Source organism: Sarcophilus harrisii, chromosome 1 (genome assembly GCF_902635505.1).
Source record: "Sarcophilus harrisii chromosome 1, mSarHar1.11, whole genome shotgun sequence".
In the NCBI taxonomy this organism is placed as follows: domain Eukaryota; kingdom Metazoa; phylum Chordata; class Mammalia; order Dasyuromorphia; family Dasyuridae; genus Sarcophilus; species Sarcophilus harrisii.
Window position 1 is genome coordinate 471,299,665 of NC_045426.1, and position 18,366 is coordinate 471,318,030.

The 18,366-nt window shown below is 33.9% G+C and overlaps 1 protein-coding gene across 2 annotated transcripts in view; it reads left to right on the top strand.

The window, feature by feature from the left end:
* Positions 1–18,366, top strand: part of PXDNL (peroxidasin like) — a 538,497-nt gene that overhangs the window by 501,644 nt on the left and 18,487 nt on the right. The window contains exon 19 of one of the 2 annotated variants that reach the window (XR_004230951.1): positions 2,642–2,718. Coding sequence is in view for 1 of the 2 variants with exons in the window: in XM_031946417.1 (XP_031802277.1) it covers positions 2,642–2,771 (130 nt within the window). In the remaining variant the exon portion in view is untranslated. Of the gene's footprint in view, positions 1–2,641; positions 2,772–18,366 lie in introns of those variants that run through there. The other variant, XM_031946417.1, reaches the window with a different exon arrangement.

Here is an 18,366-nt window from a genome sequence, read left to right on the forward strand (position 1 = left end):
CCAGCACCTATTATGGAAGTTCACATTAATTGAAATGAGATTTTTATTTTTTTGCATTTAAAAGAAACCTAGGGCTATATAAGATGCTTCAAGATAATGCAACATTTATAATGGTACTTTAAATATTTGTGAGGACAAGGTGTAAGTCAATTCTGATTGTAATATATTAGTAGTCATTGAGATTTTATTTCTTCAACAACTTTTTTCAGCCATAATTTTCTCAGAATATTTTGCTAAAGCTATTGAGGCCACCAGGAAGTATTTATGATTATAATAATCACCTGATTGTTAGTGCAGGAAACTATGATGAGAGTATTTAATATGACTCCCCAAAGAAGCTTCCAAAACATTTCCATGAGTCTTGTTATGAAGAAAACATAGTTCTTCCCCCTCAAAAAATCCTTCAAAAATAAAGTTTTTTTTCCCTAAAGTATGCTTCAGTCTTTATTCAGACAAAATCAGTTCTTTCTTTGGGTATATATAGCACTTTTCATCACAAGTCCTTTAGAATATTTGTGGATCATTGACCATCTTGTAACATTGCTATTACTTTGTAAACAGTACATTTCACTTTGCTTAAATTCATGGAGGACTTTCCAGGTTTTTCTGAGAGCATCCCACTCATTTCTCACAGAACAATAATGTTCCATCATAATCACATACCACAATTTATTCAGCCATTCCCCAGTTGATGGGTATTTCCTCAATTTTCAATTCTTTGTTCTGAGAAGATAGCTGCTATAAATTTTTTGTACGTATAGGTCCATTTTCCTTTTTAAAAAAATATTTTTGAGGGATTCATGTCTAATAGTGGTATTGTTGGGTTAAGTGTTAAAGAATATGCATGATTTTCTAGCCCTTTGGGCATAGTTCATATCTTTTGATCATCTATTAATTGGAGAATGGCTCTTTTTAAAAAAAAAATAAATTTGGCTCAGTTCTCTATACATTTGAAAACTGAGGCTTTTCTGTCTTCTTTTCTGCCCTGAAACTGTGAGGAAAGCCCTTGTTCCACTGCTGCTGTAAGTTCTAGTATTCTAAAGCAAGAGTCCTTCCTTACTGCTACTACTCATCCCAGTCATCACTCCTCACTCCCACTCCTGGCTGCTGGTTTCTCAAGGCATCTTACCCTATTTGTAGACCTTTTCTGCTGACTTTGTAAGACATTTTCAAAGACTGGAAGAGTGAGGTCATCAGTTTTGTACAACTCTGCTTCACTTAAATTCCACATGTATGCAAGTCAAGACATTTTCCTTGTGATGTCATTGTTCTTTAAAAAAAAATCACCAAATGATCATTAAACATCTGCTAAGTTCAAGTCCTCTTCTAAGCACTAGGAACCCTTATTTTGTTTTTGTTTTGTTTTTTACCCAGAGTTATGGTATAGAGAAATTCTGGTGACTGACCTCATACCAATGTAGACACCTACTCTGCACTTTAGTCTTTAACATTGTTGCTGAGAGAACTGAAAGGATAAGTGTCTGGACCAATATTACACAGCCAATACATGTCACAAGTGGGATGTGAATGTAGGCCTATCAATTCAAAAGGTTGTTCTCTATTTATATGATACTCTTTCTAGGGATCCAGAGACAGAAAATTCTCTACATCCTGCCTTAAAGATCTTGTATCTTACCAGGTGAGAATTCTACACTTATGCAGAGAAGTAACATAAAATATTGACTATAAAGCAGGGAAAATTCTAAGATTCTAAGATAAGTTCTAAGATATTTTAAGGAACACTTTCAATTGAGAGGTGGGGGTTCAGAGAAATAATTACTGAGAAGATGGCACTTGACTTCAGTCTTGAAGATAAAGATTTTTAAAGGCAATGATGAGAAAAGAATGCATTTCAATAAAAAGAAATGGCTTGAACACAAACATGGAGCTTCAAGATGGCATGTTGAGTTCAGGGATCATCAGGTAGTCCAATATGCCTGGAATGAGATTTTGATTTCTGTTATGTTTTGTGAAATTATTGTCTTTAGAACATTATATTCCAAAATGTATCCTACTTTTGTTCCCATTTCCCAAACTCCATATAATCATCTGGTCATTTGCTTCTATCTTAGGACCTTTCCTTCAACTTTTCAAAATCATCAAAAGCTGACAGGAATTCTTTCCTTTCATGTTCGCCAGGGCTGGTCTATTTTGCAATTGGCTTTTTAAGAAAGTTGGATTTTTGACAGCCAGACTTATCATTGTCTTAGCATAGCTATTTCCATGAATATGTAATGCAGCTAGCACCTTTCCCACCCGGGTGCTGCATAATGTGTGATATTTAATTTGTCACAGCTTTGTCACTGTGTAAAGTGGGAGAAAAATGTCATTAGGAAAAGACATACTTCTGAAATCTAAATAATAAACCAAATATACTTTCAATACAACATGACATTCCACACAGTTTTCAAGGGAAAAAAAATTCAAAATGTTTGAAAGGAAATATCAATAAAATGACTCCATGAATTATTCTTCTTTATTTTCCACTTGTAAATCCTCAATTATGACTTTAATTCTTTTTCTTCTTTACAGCATCTATCTCAGTAACTTGCACATAGTAGGCACTCACATAATTATTTATTTATTTAACTCTGATCCTTCCCTCTGCCACCCTGATTCTTATTTTGCTTCTACATTATAGGCACAATGAAAAATTGTCAATGGATAAAAATGCAGAAAATATGACACATTTGTCCAGTTCCAGTTTTCCTCAGGATTTCATTCATTTTGCTGCAGAAGTTCAAGAAACCATCATAGCTCTCAGGAAGCAGGTTTGTTTTATCTAGTAGTTGCCATTTTTTTTTTAAGGCAGATACAGTAGGATCAACTAATTTTTCTGAATGTTGTATGAATGGGAGTTTACTTAGTAGTCCATATCAATTGGGCATAATGATAAACTATTATACTTAATGTTGCTAAACTTAATAAATACTAAGCCTAAGCATATATCATTTAAATAACTATGGACTCGAGAAAGGAAAAAAATGAGGAAAGTTGAAAAAAATTGATTCCTTTATAGTAATTATATCATTGAATAGTACGTAATCCTAGAATGTATTTGTTATATTTAAATCAGACTGCTAGTTGTATGATACACAGGGAATTTCTCATTTTTATACTAGCTAGTATAGGTTAATGTATTTTTAAAAGACTAGAGCTTGGGATGCAGTTTTTTATAACTCAAATATAGAAAAAGTACATTTCTTGTACTCAAAACTCAAAAGGTTCTACAGAACTCAAAATTTTATCTGTCTTTTAACTGCCTGAAAATAATCTAATTAAAAACTAAACAATTCCATACTTTTCTATTTTTGTGCTTATCTTTTCAATTCTTGATAGCTTTTGATTTATGCATTCTTCTCTTAATTGAAAAAAGAAGCAATAAAAAGGGATTTCATCTCTATTTGATAAAGAAAATGTCAGTACCTGTTCTGTAATAAAAGTCTGCTTGCTTAAGAGCAAAATGTCAAACTATCTGTTTTCACAGACATTTTTGTCATTGTGAGTCTTTTGCTTTCTCCATATTGATATTAGAGAAATTTGTGCCTAAAATAGCTAAAACTCTAAGAATGGGTATAATTCTTGAGTCTTTAAGTGTGATATAAGCATAATGTTTTGAGTGTTATGGTAGAATGTGTGAGATTCACGTACAAGAGTTGATCTTTACTCAAATTCTTCCCACATCCTCCTATAAATCTAAAATGATAGGTGGAGGTATTAAGAAAAAACTTTATGGAAATCTTTTATGAAGACCTGCTACTTATGGAACAGAAAGGATTGTAATTAAGGGAATCTCCTTCAGCCTTTTCCAGTTATCATAAATCCACCCACAAGATTGACTAATTGTGTGAAGATAAAGGAAAAAAAAAGAGAGGGTTTCAAATAATAGAGCTAAATTAGAGAGGGAGAGGGAGAGGGAGAGGGAAAAGGAGAGGGAGAGGAAGAGGGAGAGGGAAAGGGAAAAGGAGAGGGAAAGGGAGAGGATCTTGTTAATGAAAAGTACTGTGTACATGAGAGGCAGCATGAGGATGCCAAACTGAGGAAAAAAAGTACCTGAAGATAAAGTTTGTAAGTTGGTTTAGTGCTGCAGAAATATTGTCTCAAATGGCACAGAGAAAGAGGTATGGATAAAACATTTATGCTATGGGAGTTTTTGATTCAGTCTTGCACAATGTGACTTTTATATAACTTCAAAGGATGTAAAAGAATCAGAGAAAATTGTGAAGAAGTATTTTAGTTTTTACCCAGCGTTATGCCTTCCCTCTGGTGGCTGCCAATGTATATACAATGGTAACTAATTAAAGTAGCATAGCCAGAATAATTAGACTTATTTTGGGTTTAGAGAACTGAGATAGGCAGGAATATCAAAGAAAAAAAAACACACCAAAAACCTGAACCTTACATTTTTAGCATCTTGTTTGTGTATCTATGCATGTGTATACATGAGTATAAACAAAGACTACCCAAATCCAGCTCTAGAATTTTATATTTCCCCAAAAGTAGGACTTTTTATAGCAGTTCTTAATTTAAGATTGAAGCAGCTAATCAGTGTAAATTTGTTTTGTTGTTGTAAACCCCACTTAGCACAAGATTAGGAATAGAGAATTTATATAAAGCATGTTAAGCAATCTTTGATCTATGATGTCAGAATTGAGCAAATACTTGTTTGCATAGAATGATGGTTCAGCCTAGGTGAATAAAAGTATGGTTTAATCCTCATTTGAGCAATACAAAAGGAACAAAAATTTTAAGATGTTATCAGTTCTTATTTCCTAACAAATTTTCTTATAATGGATGTATTTAATCATTACATCCAGAGTATGAAGTCAACTAATTTGTTTTGCTTTTTCTCTATTTTTATACACATATATACATAAGTGTATATGTGCAAACATATGTAGAGACATCTGCACATCTATGTATTTGTCTAGCTATTGATAAATTCAGATCCATGGATATTACATGGAACCAGGAATTCTTAGATGTGAATTCTCTCTGTACTAGCACAGTCAGTTATTTAAAAAATACTTATAATGTACCAGACAATAATATAATCCCTGTTGTCAAGGAACTCATATTCCTTTGGGGGAGACAATATGTAAATGATTGTATGTATGCATGCATGTAAATATGTATAAAGATAAACATAGATATAGATAGCTAGGTGGTACAATATTTAGAATGCTGGGCCTGGAGTCAGGAAGACTTGAGTTCAAGTTCAGATCTGGCCTCTGACACTTACTAGTTGTATGACTCTAAGAAAGTCACTTATCCCAGTTTATTTCAGTTCCTCATCTGAAAAATGAATTAGATAAAGAAATGGCAAACCATTCCAATATCTCTGCCAACCCTCTACCCCCCAATATGGTTTGAAAGAGTTGACTTAACAACAATACATACAATGTGTAGTATACATATACAACATATATGTATATGTTGCATCATGAGAATACTATCAGAACAGAGTAATTTCCGGACTCCATGAACTTTTCTTAAAAAAATTATTTTATTTTGATAATTTTATTTCAAAATAATTGAGGGCTTTTTAAGGTAATCTTTATATTTTATTTTTGGCATTTAAAAACATTATTTTGAGAGAGTGTTCTTAGCCTTTATCAAATTGACAAAGGGATAAATGACACTATAAAGGTGAAATTCACTGTCTTAGAAGGAAAAAAAGACTGGGAGGTAGGAGAACAGGAGAGCAGAGAGGGTTACAATTCATCCACATTTTTTCATTCTGTGCATAAATTCTTCATAAAGTATCTAACACACTCAAAGCCTCCTTTATTTCTTTTCATATTTCAAGGACTCCAGTGTAGTACACAGACTGGCTTTTATTCTTTTCTCTCTGATCATATATGTCCTTGATAATGCCTTTCACATAATTTCTTAAGTGCAAGTCATTATTGGTTACATACTGTTATGATCCACTGTGTTTCTTTTCATAGCCTTTTCAATTACTTACATTGTTGGTAATTTTCAGGTCATGGTGTTCCATGATTTGTAACCATATCAAATCATTATGAAAATACCAATCTTAAAAATGGCTTAGCATGGCAGCAAACAACTTCAGAGCTATGAAAGCACTGAACACATTCTCAATATGATTCTTCCTGATTTTATCCTCTTTTTCCATTCTGATAGATAGCTAGGAGAGCCATCTATAGATAGTTAAAAGGAGCATTTGTTATATGTTAGTTACTATGTTATATACTGGGGGAAAACACAAATAAAACAAAATAGTCCCTAGCCTCCAGCAGCTTATATTTTAATGGGAGAAGAGAACACATAAAGGACAGCTTTAAAATGAGGTGTGAGAGAAGTGGGTTGGAAAGGAAAAAAGACAGTATTTAAAAATACCCAAATCAAATGTAGCATCTTTCCCATCCAACTGAATGTCATAATTTGGATAATATGTTTTTTTGTCCACTTGACTTTTCTTAATTTGATTGACAACTAGGTCTTTATTGAGTGACTGTGGATCTCATTGAGAAGGGCTTTAATTCATAAATATAAAGGAAAAGGGACTGGACTTCTGAACTCATTGAGAGGGAACTCCAAACAAGCAAACTCTCCTCAATGTAAATCACTATCTGTATTGCAATTTCTAGTCTTTTAGAGATAAACTGAGAGATTAGATGATTTGTCCAGGGTCACATGATGAGATGTGTTAAAAGCAGAGATTAAATCCTTGTCTTCTTCACTTCAATGCTAGGTTTCTGTTAAGGAGTATGCTAAGGTGAAGGGGCAGTTCAATTCTCTGAGAGCTTCCACAGCTGTGAATCATAACACTTGAAAGAGTTGCAAAGCAGCCTTTACTAACGTAGATGTTCCTTGTGGATTGGGAATGAAATAAATAGGAAGCAAGAGGGAAGAGGAGAGAGGTCAGACAATGCAACTGCCTCTCAGTCTCCTTGTGTCGTTGTCTTGGTTGTTATAGTCATCATCATCATCCTCATCTTCTTACATGAAGAGATTCATTCTACAGATCTGAGTTAGACCTCCAGCATCCACTGGCAGGGTGCTCCCACATCATAGCAGGTTTACATTCATGTTGCCACTTAAATTCAGTGTCATTCCATTTTTTATCAACATGCAGTCCATTTTCCCTTTCAAACTATCACATTCATACTCCATGGTGAAGATCTTTGATAAGCATATGCCTCCATTTTTTATGCTTCCCACAAGTAAAAGAAGTTATATTTTGAATGTTCCCCATCCAAGACAACTGTGTAATTTTGAAGATGTTTTCTGTTTAAAAAAAGAGTCTGTTAGCCTATCTCTTTTTAAAATTCAAATTACCCTTGATGTATGCACAGATAATTCTTAAATATTCTATAGATCTGAGAAAGAATGTTTCTTCATGACACAGAATTTGTAGTTCACATTGTCATTTTCAGACAAGAATGTTATGGGAGCAACCTACTAGTGGCTGCTGGGTATCTAATTCTGACCAGCAGAATAGATCCCTTCATGTGACAGGATGATAACAGTACAAGGAAACTGAGAGAGAGTTACATTCTCTGAGCTCTGTCCTCTCCTCTTTAATACTTTACAAGCTTTTTGGGTTTTATACTTAGGCGTAGTGCTCAACACAAGAACATCTGAACAAACTCACAATCTATAGGAAATCTTGTTTAATTTTGAAATATATTCTGGATTTCTTCTACAAAAATAATAAACACCTTTGGTTAGAAGGAGCCTAATTTTCCTTGTTTTATGCCTTGCTTCATATAAATGATCAGAGGATTTTCTTACAATTCTGTCTGAATGATTATAACTTTCAAAGAATCTTAACATTTTTAACATAAACATGGGAAGTATTCCTTGTTAGAGGAGAGCCTTTGGGGTAATATTTTGCTTACCAAATTAAGTCCTTTACAATAATCAGCAAATGGTAGGCATAGTGTGATATTGCATTCTTTATACCTTTCAGTCAGTAGTATTATGATAAATTATTTGTGCATTGAAGAATGTTGTTTGTAGGATATTGTTTATAAATGTAAAAAATAGGGACTTCCAGCCAAGATGGTGGAGAGGATCCACACATCTATTTAAGCTCTGTATTGCTCTCAGAATATTTTTTTCATGACAATGTCTTGGAATAAGTGCTTGACTGAAAAAAACCACAAATAATTACCAACAGAAGATATCATCAAAATTCACCAGAAAAGGTCTGTTTTTGCTTGTGGGCAGGGAAGGCTAGATCAGGTGCAGATTGAAGGCAGGCAGTGGGAGCACAGCAGGGAGGGAGAACACAGCAGGCAGCTCACACTGAGCATACCTGAGTGGGGTGGGGTGTGATCTCAGCCGTTTCTGCTGGGAGAACTTTACCACAGTATGGCTACTTTGCTCTGGCAGCAAGCCAACAGAGAAGCTATAAACATAGGGGGTAAAGACCATAACCTGAAAAGCTAGGGTCTCTTGGGACCTGGCCACACCCACCCGGAGTGTCTCAGCACGCTCTCAGAGTCTCAGATCACAGATGCAGCACAACTATTGCGGTACTTCTAGTGTCTCACTGCTGTCCTCTGCAGTCTGTAGAGGAAGCTTGGTAATACCATCCAGCCCTCCCCCCCCCAAAAAAAAAAGCAGACTGCATTTGCTTTTTTTTAAGTTTGTTTTCTTTGATTCTTCTTCGACAAAATTAGCAAAAAATTAAAGTGCACTCAAACTATTGATAGTTTCTATATGGATAGAGAGAAGACTTTAAACCCTGAGGAGACTAAAAACAGATTGTCTTCAGATGAATCTCCAAAGGGGAATATGATCTGGTCCTCAACACATAAGGCTCTCAAAGAAGAAATTAAAAATGCTCTTACAAGAGAGCTAGAAGAAAAATAGGAAAAAGAAAGGGAAGCTTGGCAAGCCACTGGATAGAGTGGATAAAGGAATCAAATCCTTGAAAAACAGAATTAGTGAGTTGGAAAAGGTAATCAATTCCAAGGAAAATAGAATCAGTGAATTGGAAAAAGACAGAATTAGTGAATTGGAAAAGGTAAACAATTTCAAGGAAAATAGAATCAGTGAATTGGAAAAAGAAAACAGCTCTCTAAAAAATAAAATTGGCAAAATGGAAAAACTTCCATAGACAAAACAACTCATCTAAAAATTCAATTGGACAACTAGAAAAAGATATAAAAAAGTGAGTGAAAAAAATAACTCATTAAAAATCAGAATCAAGCTGGTGGAGCCAAGATGGCAGAGAAGGCACACACGACTTTCTAAGCCCCTCTCATAACCTCATGACCAATTATTAAATTCATCCTCAAAAATAGTGCTTGGCTGGTAAAACCGACGAGGATTAGAAGTACATCAACTCACCAGCCGAAGATATTCTGGAAGATAACCAGGAAAGGTTTGTCCTGAGGAGAGGGAATAGACCAGCACAGGCAGGGAAGTAGGAAAGGCTAGCAAACAGAAATGACAGGAAAGGGGGTGGCTTCTGCAGTTAGAAAATTACAGAGGCAATTCTGGCATAGGCTGATTGCTCTGTCTTGGTTGCAAAACAGCAGATCAGCAGAGAAATTAAATCCAAAGGCACAAAGTACCCTGAAAATGCCAGAACCTAACAGGATCTGGCTATACCCACCCAAAACTGGAAGTGAGGGACTTGGCGCAGACTGTAAAACAGCTCTGTAAAACCACAATACAGGCTTGCTCAGGGCAGTTACAAAGCTGCATAGCAAGTGGGCACAGCCTGGGGAAGCCTCTAATCTGTACAGTGAGGGGCTCAGCCTGGGGCAATAGAACTTCCTCAGTGTGACTGTGCTTCGCTGGGCAGAGACACTTCCGGTCCTCTGGGACTACTTGCTGGTTAGCTGCTAATACCCACAGCTCCCAGTGGTCTTTGGCCTGGGGTAGTGACACTTTCACTGCTCAGCGTCTAGCCTCAGGGCAGTTGCTAATCCACATAGCTGGTTCTTCACTAGGCACTTCCCTAGCTCAGGCCTGTGCTAACCAGGTCTGAATAACTTCCAGTGAGGTGGGGGAAACTTTTTCCCAGAGTACTCCTGTACCTCGGTGCTCTTTGCAATGCGTTTATCACTGCTTTACAGAGGAAGCTGGTAAGCTCCTTGCCCTGAAGGCAGAATCTTTAAAAAATGAGTAAAAAAATGAAAAGGATGATCAATAGCTTTTATACAGAAAGAGAGCAGGTTTGCAACCCCAAGGAGACTAATAGCAAACATTCTCCACACAATACCCTACAGGGGAATGTTACCTGGCCCCCATCACATAATAATCTCCTAGAAGATACCATTCAAAATCTTAAAAGAGAGCTAGAGGAAAAATGGGGAAAGGAAAGAGAAGCTATGTAAGAAAGTAACAACTTTGTGAAATGTGAATTGGAAAAAAGTAAAGAATTCCCAGGAAGTGCACAAATTCCCAGAATTTGTGAATTGGAAAAGATGAAAAAATACCAGGAAAGTAGGATTTGTGAGTTGGAAAAGATAAAGAATTCCCAAGAAAGTAGGATTTGTGAATTGGAAAAAGAAAATAACTCACTAAAAAAAATTGGTGTTATGGGAAAAAATTCCATAGAGCAAAACAACTCATTTAAAAACTCAATTGGACATATACAAAAAAGAAGTAAAAAAAGCTAATGAAAAAAATAACTCATTAAAAATCAGAACTGAATAGAAACCAATGATTCATTGAGACATCAAGAATCAGTCAAGCAAAACTAAAAAAATGATAAATTTTTTAAAAAAAGCATTAAATATCTTCTTGGAAAAATGACAGATCTGGAAAATAGATCTAGGAAAGATAATCTGAAGATTATTGGACTTCCCAAAAATTATGATGAAAAAAGGAGCCTAGATACTATTTTATAGGAAATCATCAAAGAGAAGTGTCCAGATGTAATAGAATCAGAAGGTAAAATAGGCATTACAAGAATTCATTGAACATCTTCTGAAAAAGATGCTAAAATAAAAACTCCAAGGAATATTGTGGCCACAGTTCAGAACTATCAGATTAAAGGAAAAAATATTACAAGCAACCAGAACAAAAAATTTAAATACCAAGGTGCCACAATAAGGATCACTCAAGATCTGGCTGCCTCCACATTAAAGGATCAAAGGGCCTGGAATCTGATATTCCAAAAGGCAAAAGAACTTGGAATGCAGCCAAGAATAAACTACCCAGCCAAGCTGAGCATTTTCTTCCGGGGAAAAAGATTGACATTTAATGAAACAGATGAATTCCATTTGTTTCTAAGGAAAAAACCAGAACTAAACAAAAAATGTGATCTCTGACCATAGGACTCAAGAGAAGCAGAAAAGGTAAAAGGAACTCTTGAGAATTGTATTTCTGTTGTGGATATACAAAAAGACTATATATATAAGTTGATTTTACTGATATAACATAAAAAAGGGAAGTAGTAATGGAAAAAGGATAATGTCAGAAAAGGGGGGAAAGGGGGAATAAAAAGAGGGAAACTACATCCCACGAAGAGGCAAAGGAAACTTATCACATCTGAGGGAATTTAGAGAGGAGGAGGAATATTGTGCGAATCTTACTTTCACGAGAGTTGGCTCAAAGAGAAAATAATTGACATACTTGTTTTACAGAGAATCTTCTCTCACCTCATTAAAAAGGGGGAGAGGAAAAGGGAAAAGGAAAAGAGTAATAAGGAAAGGGTACAAGAAAGGGGAAGAAATTCAAAGGGGGAGGGAGAGATCCTAAAGAAGGTGAGCGGCGTGATACAAATGGGGCCCAAAAGTTTAAAACTGGGAAAGAAGATTGGGGGGGGCATGAAAAATAAAAGTATAATCTGGGGATAATAAGATGGCAGAAAATGCATAATTAGTCATTTTAACCGTGAATGGGAATGGGATGAACTCTCCCATTAAGTAGAGGCAGATAGCAGACTGGATCAAAAGTCAGAACCCTACAATATGTTGTTTACACGAAACACATTTAAATTAGGGAGATAAATACAGAGTAAAGGTAAAAGGCTGGAGCAGTATCTATTATGCTTCAGGTGAAGTCAAAAAAGCAGAGGTAGCCATCCTTATCTCAGATCAAGCAAAAGCAAAACTTGATCTAATTAAAAGTGATAAGGAAGAAACCTATATCTTGCTAAAAGGTAGCATAGACAACAAAGCAATATCAGTACTAAACATATATGCACCAAGTGGTATAGCATCTAACTTCCTAAAGGAGAAGTTAAGAGAGTTGCAAGAAGAAATAGACAGCAAAACTATAATAGCGGGAAATCTCAACCTTGCACTCTCAGAATTAGATAAATCAAACGACAAAACAAACAAGAAAGAAATTAAAGAGGTAAATAAAATATTAGAAAAGTTACGTATGATAGCTCTTTGGAGAAAACTGAATGGAGACAGAAAGGAATATACTTTCTTCTCAGCAGATCATGGAACCTTTACAAAAATTGACCATATAGTAGAACATAAAGGGCAGAAATAGTAAATGCTTTCTTTTCAGATCATGATGCAATAAAAATTACATTCAACAAAAAGTTAGGGGTAAATAGACCAAAAAGTAATTGGAAACTAAATAATCTCATCTTAAAAAATGATTGGGTGAAAGAGCAAATCATAGACACAATCAATAATTTCGTTCAAGATAATGACAATGATGAGACATCACACTAAAATTTGTGGGATGTAGCTAAAGCAGGTAATAAGAGGGAATTTTATATCCTTAGAGACTTACTTGAATAAAATAGAGAAAGAGAAGATCAATGATTTAGGCTTGCAACTCAAAAAGCTAAAAAAAAAAGACCAAATTAAAAACCCCCAATCAAATACTAAACTTGAAATTCTAAAATTAAAAGGAGAAATTAATAATATTGAAAGTAAAAAAAGGATTGAACAAATAAATAAAACTAAGCATTGGTTTTATGAAAAAAATTATAATAAAGATGACAATACTACCTAAATTAATCTACTTATTTAGCGTTATACCAATTAGACTCCCAAAAAACTATTTTAATGACCTAGAAAAAAATAACAACAAAGTTCATATGTAAGAACAAAAGGTCAAGAATTTGAAGGGAATTAATGGGAAAAAAATCAAATGAAGGCAGCCTAACTGTACCTGATTTAAAATTATATAATAAAGCAGCGGTCAACAAAACCATTTGGTATTGGCTAAGAAATAGACTAGTTGATCCAGTGGAATAGTTTAGGTTCACAGGACAAAATCATCAATAACTATAGCAATCTATATTTGATAAACCCAAAGACTGTAACTTTGGGATAAGAATTCACTATTTGACAACTGGGAAAACTAGAAATTAGTATGGCAGAAACTAGTCATGGACCCACACTTAACACCGTACACCAAAATAAGATCAAAATGGGTCCATGATTTAAGCATAAAGAATGAGATTATAAACAAATTAGAGGAACATAGTATATTTACCTCTCAGATTTGTGGAGGAGAAAGGAATTTGTGACCAAAGAAGAACTAGAGATCACTATTGATCACAAATAGAAAATATTGATTATATCAAATTAAAAAGCCTTTATAGAAACAAAACTAATGCAAACAAGATTGGAAGGGAAGCAACAAACTGGAAAAACATTTTTACAGTTAAAGGCTCTGATAAAGGCTTCGTTTCCAAAATATATAGAGAATTGATTCTAATTTATAAGAATTCAAGCCATTCTCCACTTGATAAATGGTCAAAGGATATGAACAGACAGTTTTCAGATGTTGAAATTGAATCTATTTCTACTCATATGAAAGGGTGTCACTATTGTTCAGAGAAATGCAAATTAAGACAACTCTGAGATACCACTACACACCTGCCAGATTGGCTAAGATGACAGGAAAAATAATGATGAATGTTGGAGGGGATGTTGGAAAAGTGGCACACTGATGCATTGTTGGTGGAGTTGTGAATGGATCCAACAATTCTGGAGAGCAATTTGGAATTATGCTCAAACAGTTATCAAACTTTGTATATCCTTTGATCCAGCAATGTTACTACTGGGCTTATATCCCAAAGAGATATTAAAGGGGAGAAAGGAACCTGTATGTGCTAAAATGTTTGTGGCAGCCCTTTTTGTAGTGGCTAGAAACTGGAAAATGAATGGATGTCCATTAATTGGAGAATGGTTGGGTAAATTGTGGTATATAAGTATTATGGAATATTATTGTTCTCTAAGAAATGTCCAGTAGGATGAATACAGAGAGGCTTGGAGAAACTTACATGAACTGATGCTGAGTGATATGAGCAGAACCAGGAGATCATTATACACTTCAACAACAATACTATATGAGGATGTATTCTGATGGAAGTGGATTTCATCGACAAAGAGAAGATCTAATTCAGTTCCAATTGATCTATGATGGATAGAATCAGCTATACCAAGAGAAGGAACACTGGGAAATAAATGTGGACTACTTGCAGTTTTGTTTTTTTTACCAGGTTATTTTTGCTTTGTGAATCCAATTCTTTTGCAACAAGAGAACTATACAGTTCTGCACACATATATTGTATCCAGGGTATATTATAACATATTTAACATGTATAAGACTGTCTGCCATCTAGGGGAGGGGAGGGAGAGAGGGAAGAGAAAAGTCAGAATAGAAGTGAGTGCAAAGGATAATGTTGTAAACAATTACCCATTCATATGTTCTGTCAATAAAAAATTATAATATAAAAAAATAAAATGTCTCAAATAAAAAAAAAATAAATGTAAGGAATATCTTCATGGATACCCTCAATGGATCCATAGACTATTTTCCTAAGAAAATAATAAAATTATAATCATATGAACATGGCTCTTTACAACAATGGGATGATTCAGGCCAGTTCTATTCTTGTAATGAAGAAAATCATCTACATCCAGAAAGACTGTGGGAACTGAGCGTGGGTCACAACTTAGCATTTTCATTCTTTTGTTCTTGTTGTTCTTGTTGTTTGCTTGCACTTTATTTTCTTTCTCTTTTTTTTCCTTTTTGATTTGATCTTTCTTGTGCAGCAAGATTATTGTATAAAAATATATGCATATATTGGATTTAAAACATATTTTACCAAGTTTAACATATATTGGATTACTTGCCGTTTAGGGGAGGGGATGAGAAGAGGGGAAAAATTGGAACACAAGGTTTTGCAAGGGTTAATGTTGAAAAATTATCCATACATATATTTTGAAAATGAAAAATTTTAATTTAAAAAAATTTCAAAAAAAGAAAAAAATATAATCATATATAGAAGGCATTTTATTTTTCCTTTTTTCCCTTAATTGTAATAATAATCAAACTCTATGTTAGAGTTTCCTAACTAAAATTCATATTTACTCAAAAGACCTCAATTTGACTATCTAAAGAGAAAAAGAAAAGTAGGTGAAGAATACCTATTCCCTAGAGTAGCGGTATCAAATCCAAATAGAAACAAGAGCCATTTAATCATACATAAAGATCCCTATGGGCCACATAATGCCTTAGAAAACCATATGCTAACATTATTTTTGTTCCACTATTTAAAAACAATATTTCATTAAGCATTACTTAATTGCATTTTAATCTGGTTTGAGATGGCCATATATGTTTGATAATTCTGACAATTTTTGTCTAGAATATTGTATTCAAAATAGATAGGCTATAGGACTCATTTAGCAACACATCTATTTGGGTGAGACTCTGCAAAAGGGGTCCAGAATTAAATAGGGGAAGAATAGCATCCTGAATTGCTTTTTAATTGTAATGTTTTTAAATGGCTTCACTTTCTCCTTGAACTATATATTCACCTTTTAAATATCAATATTCTCCAGGAATATTGTATCATAATTTGCTATTATCCTGCACTTCACAAGTGACATTATGTTATAAATTGTTGTTATACTTGGCTACTCCATCTCTATTTGGCAAAGGAATGCAATTTTTGTCTTGTTAAGCAGTTTTGGACCTATTTTGACTTCTTCCTCATGGCAACAGTTTAACATTTACCAAACATTATTGAAGATTGTACGTAATATCCCTTAATAAAATTAAAAAAAAAACTTCTGGAGGAAAGAAGCCCACAGAGAGATTAGAATGAGGTCATTCAAAAACATTTCTAGAGGTATGACATTAAAAACACTCAAGAAACAGATTTTATTCATTTTAATTTAGTAAACAATTATTACATGCCTACTCTTTTAAAATCAGCATGCTATTCATTAGAAATACAAAGCTGAAAATGGAATAGTTCCTACTAAAAGTAACTTTCAATTATGTAGTATTTTAAGGTTTAGAAAGTGTTTTACAAGTGTTATACCATTTTATCCTCACAACAATTACGGGAGTAGATATTTTTTGGTGATTTCTTAATAATGTCATTTCATGATTGTGCTTTGCATGTAGCACTGTCAGAATATTTTTATTTGATAGGGAATCTATTTCAGAATTTCCCTCTCTTCCCCACCAAATACTCATTATTCAAACCTTTAAAGATACTTTCCTCCCCATGATGATGTAAGTTTGAAATAAAAGTTTGATATAAGTGTGGATGGAATTAACAATAATAGAAAAAATATTTTAAAATTTTGATTTCCAATGTTTTAAGTAAACCAGATATTTTCAGTTTTTCAAGGCTAGTTATTCTTTCTGTTGTTATTTTCTAAATATTAAAGCTTTTTAATTTTTAAAACATATGCATGAATAATTTTTCAACACTAATCCTTGCAAAACCTTTTGTTCCTATTCTGTTTTTTTTTTTTTTGTTGTTGTTGTTATTTTTTTAAAGGTTTTTTATTTATTTGTTTATTTGTTTTTACTGAGGCAAATGGGGTTTAATGATTTGCTCAGGGTCACACAGCTGGGAAGTATTAAGTGTCTGAGGCCAGATTTGAAGTCAGATACTCCTGCCTTCCAGGCCAGTGCACTACGATTGGGTCATCTAGCTTGCTCCTAGCTATTCTTTCTGAATTGGTAATTCAAGATTTTCATATTTTTTCTCATATAAATTTTTCAGAGCAAATGTAACTTAAAAGACTAAATTTGTTTGCATTTGAATAATAATAAAAACCAAATCTTCTTCCTTTAATATAACTTCTGTCTATTGAATTATACTTTTTAAAAGTGCTTTTTGTCAAAAACACCATGACCTAAAGGAGAGATTCATGTAATCCATTGGATTCTACACATTTTTATTCAGTTGATGATCTAAGAATACATCTTTATATTTTAAAACATAATAAAACATAATTTTAAAATCCTATTGTTCAAAAACAAGCTATAGACTGGATTTGGCTCTCAAACCATAGTTTGCTGACTCCTGTCATAAAGAATAAAAAATTTGGCTATAAAGTTGGCTAAACTTGGGTTCAAATCTGCCTCTGTGTATGACATGTTGGCTGTGTGATCCTGGTCCACTCATGTAATCTCTAAGGGGTCCAGGCAATTCCCTAAAATTAAACGTTGTACAAATGAATCCAAAGTATATTATTAGAGAAAGTTTTCTCTCCTGAAAGTTCCAAATACAAATGAATTCACAGTCCCTCTTCCTATTCATATTTTTATTCTTTTCTATTAAAAATCAACTACAACAAATACATTTGACATGCATCAAGAGTATGACATGACAGTTTTTGAACAGATAATGTCGTCTTGTTCTGTAAGTGTTCCAACTGAAGTAGCAACTCCTGGACTCTGTCTTGGATAGACCACATCTGTAGCATTGTTTTCAGTTCTGAACCTCATTGTTCTGGATATTTCTTCTTAATTGTAAATAATGAGTTTTTTCTTTGCTTATGTTTTTACCTTAATGTTTCTAGTAGTTCTTTGAATATAGTAGATGATTAGAAAATATTTACTAAATTAAGGAGATTAACAATGATAATGATGGACCTTGAAATCATAAGAATCGGTTGAAAGAACCAAGAATGTTCATTCTGCAGAAGATTTAGGTAGGAGGTATAATAGCATTTCCCATATATTTGAAGGGCTTTCAGTCGAATTGTAGATGAGACTTGTTCTGTTGAGTCTCAAAAGTCAGAATGAATGGAAATTACAAAATCAGGTTTTGGGTTTTGTTTTCAAGTAAACATTTTCCTAACAATTATTAGTGGTGCAAGAGTAGAAAAGTAGATCTTGGTATTTAATAAGCTTCTCATCATTGACTAGATCTTATCCTGGGTCCATTATTAAGGGAATTCCTACTCAGGTATATATTCTTTATTACAAATGAACTTTCTAATAAGTAGGTTCCATTATTTGTGCTTCATTCTTTTAAAAGAAAAAAAAAAGAAAAAAAGTTCATTTCAAAACCAAGCCCTGCCTCATCAAGACCTGTCCAGGACTAGCTGAAGTTTTTCACTTTCTTTACCATTCTTACTGGTTGTCCAGATTAGATGACTTTATGAGTTCTTTACAATCCTGAGTTTCTATGATTCATATGAATTT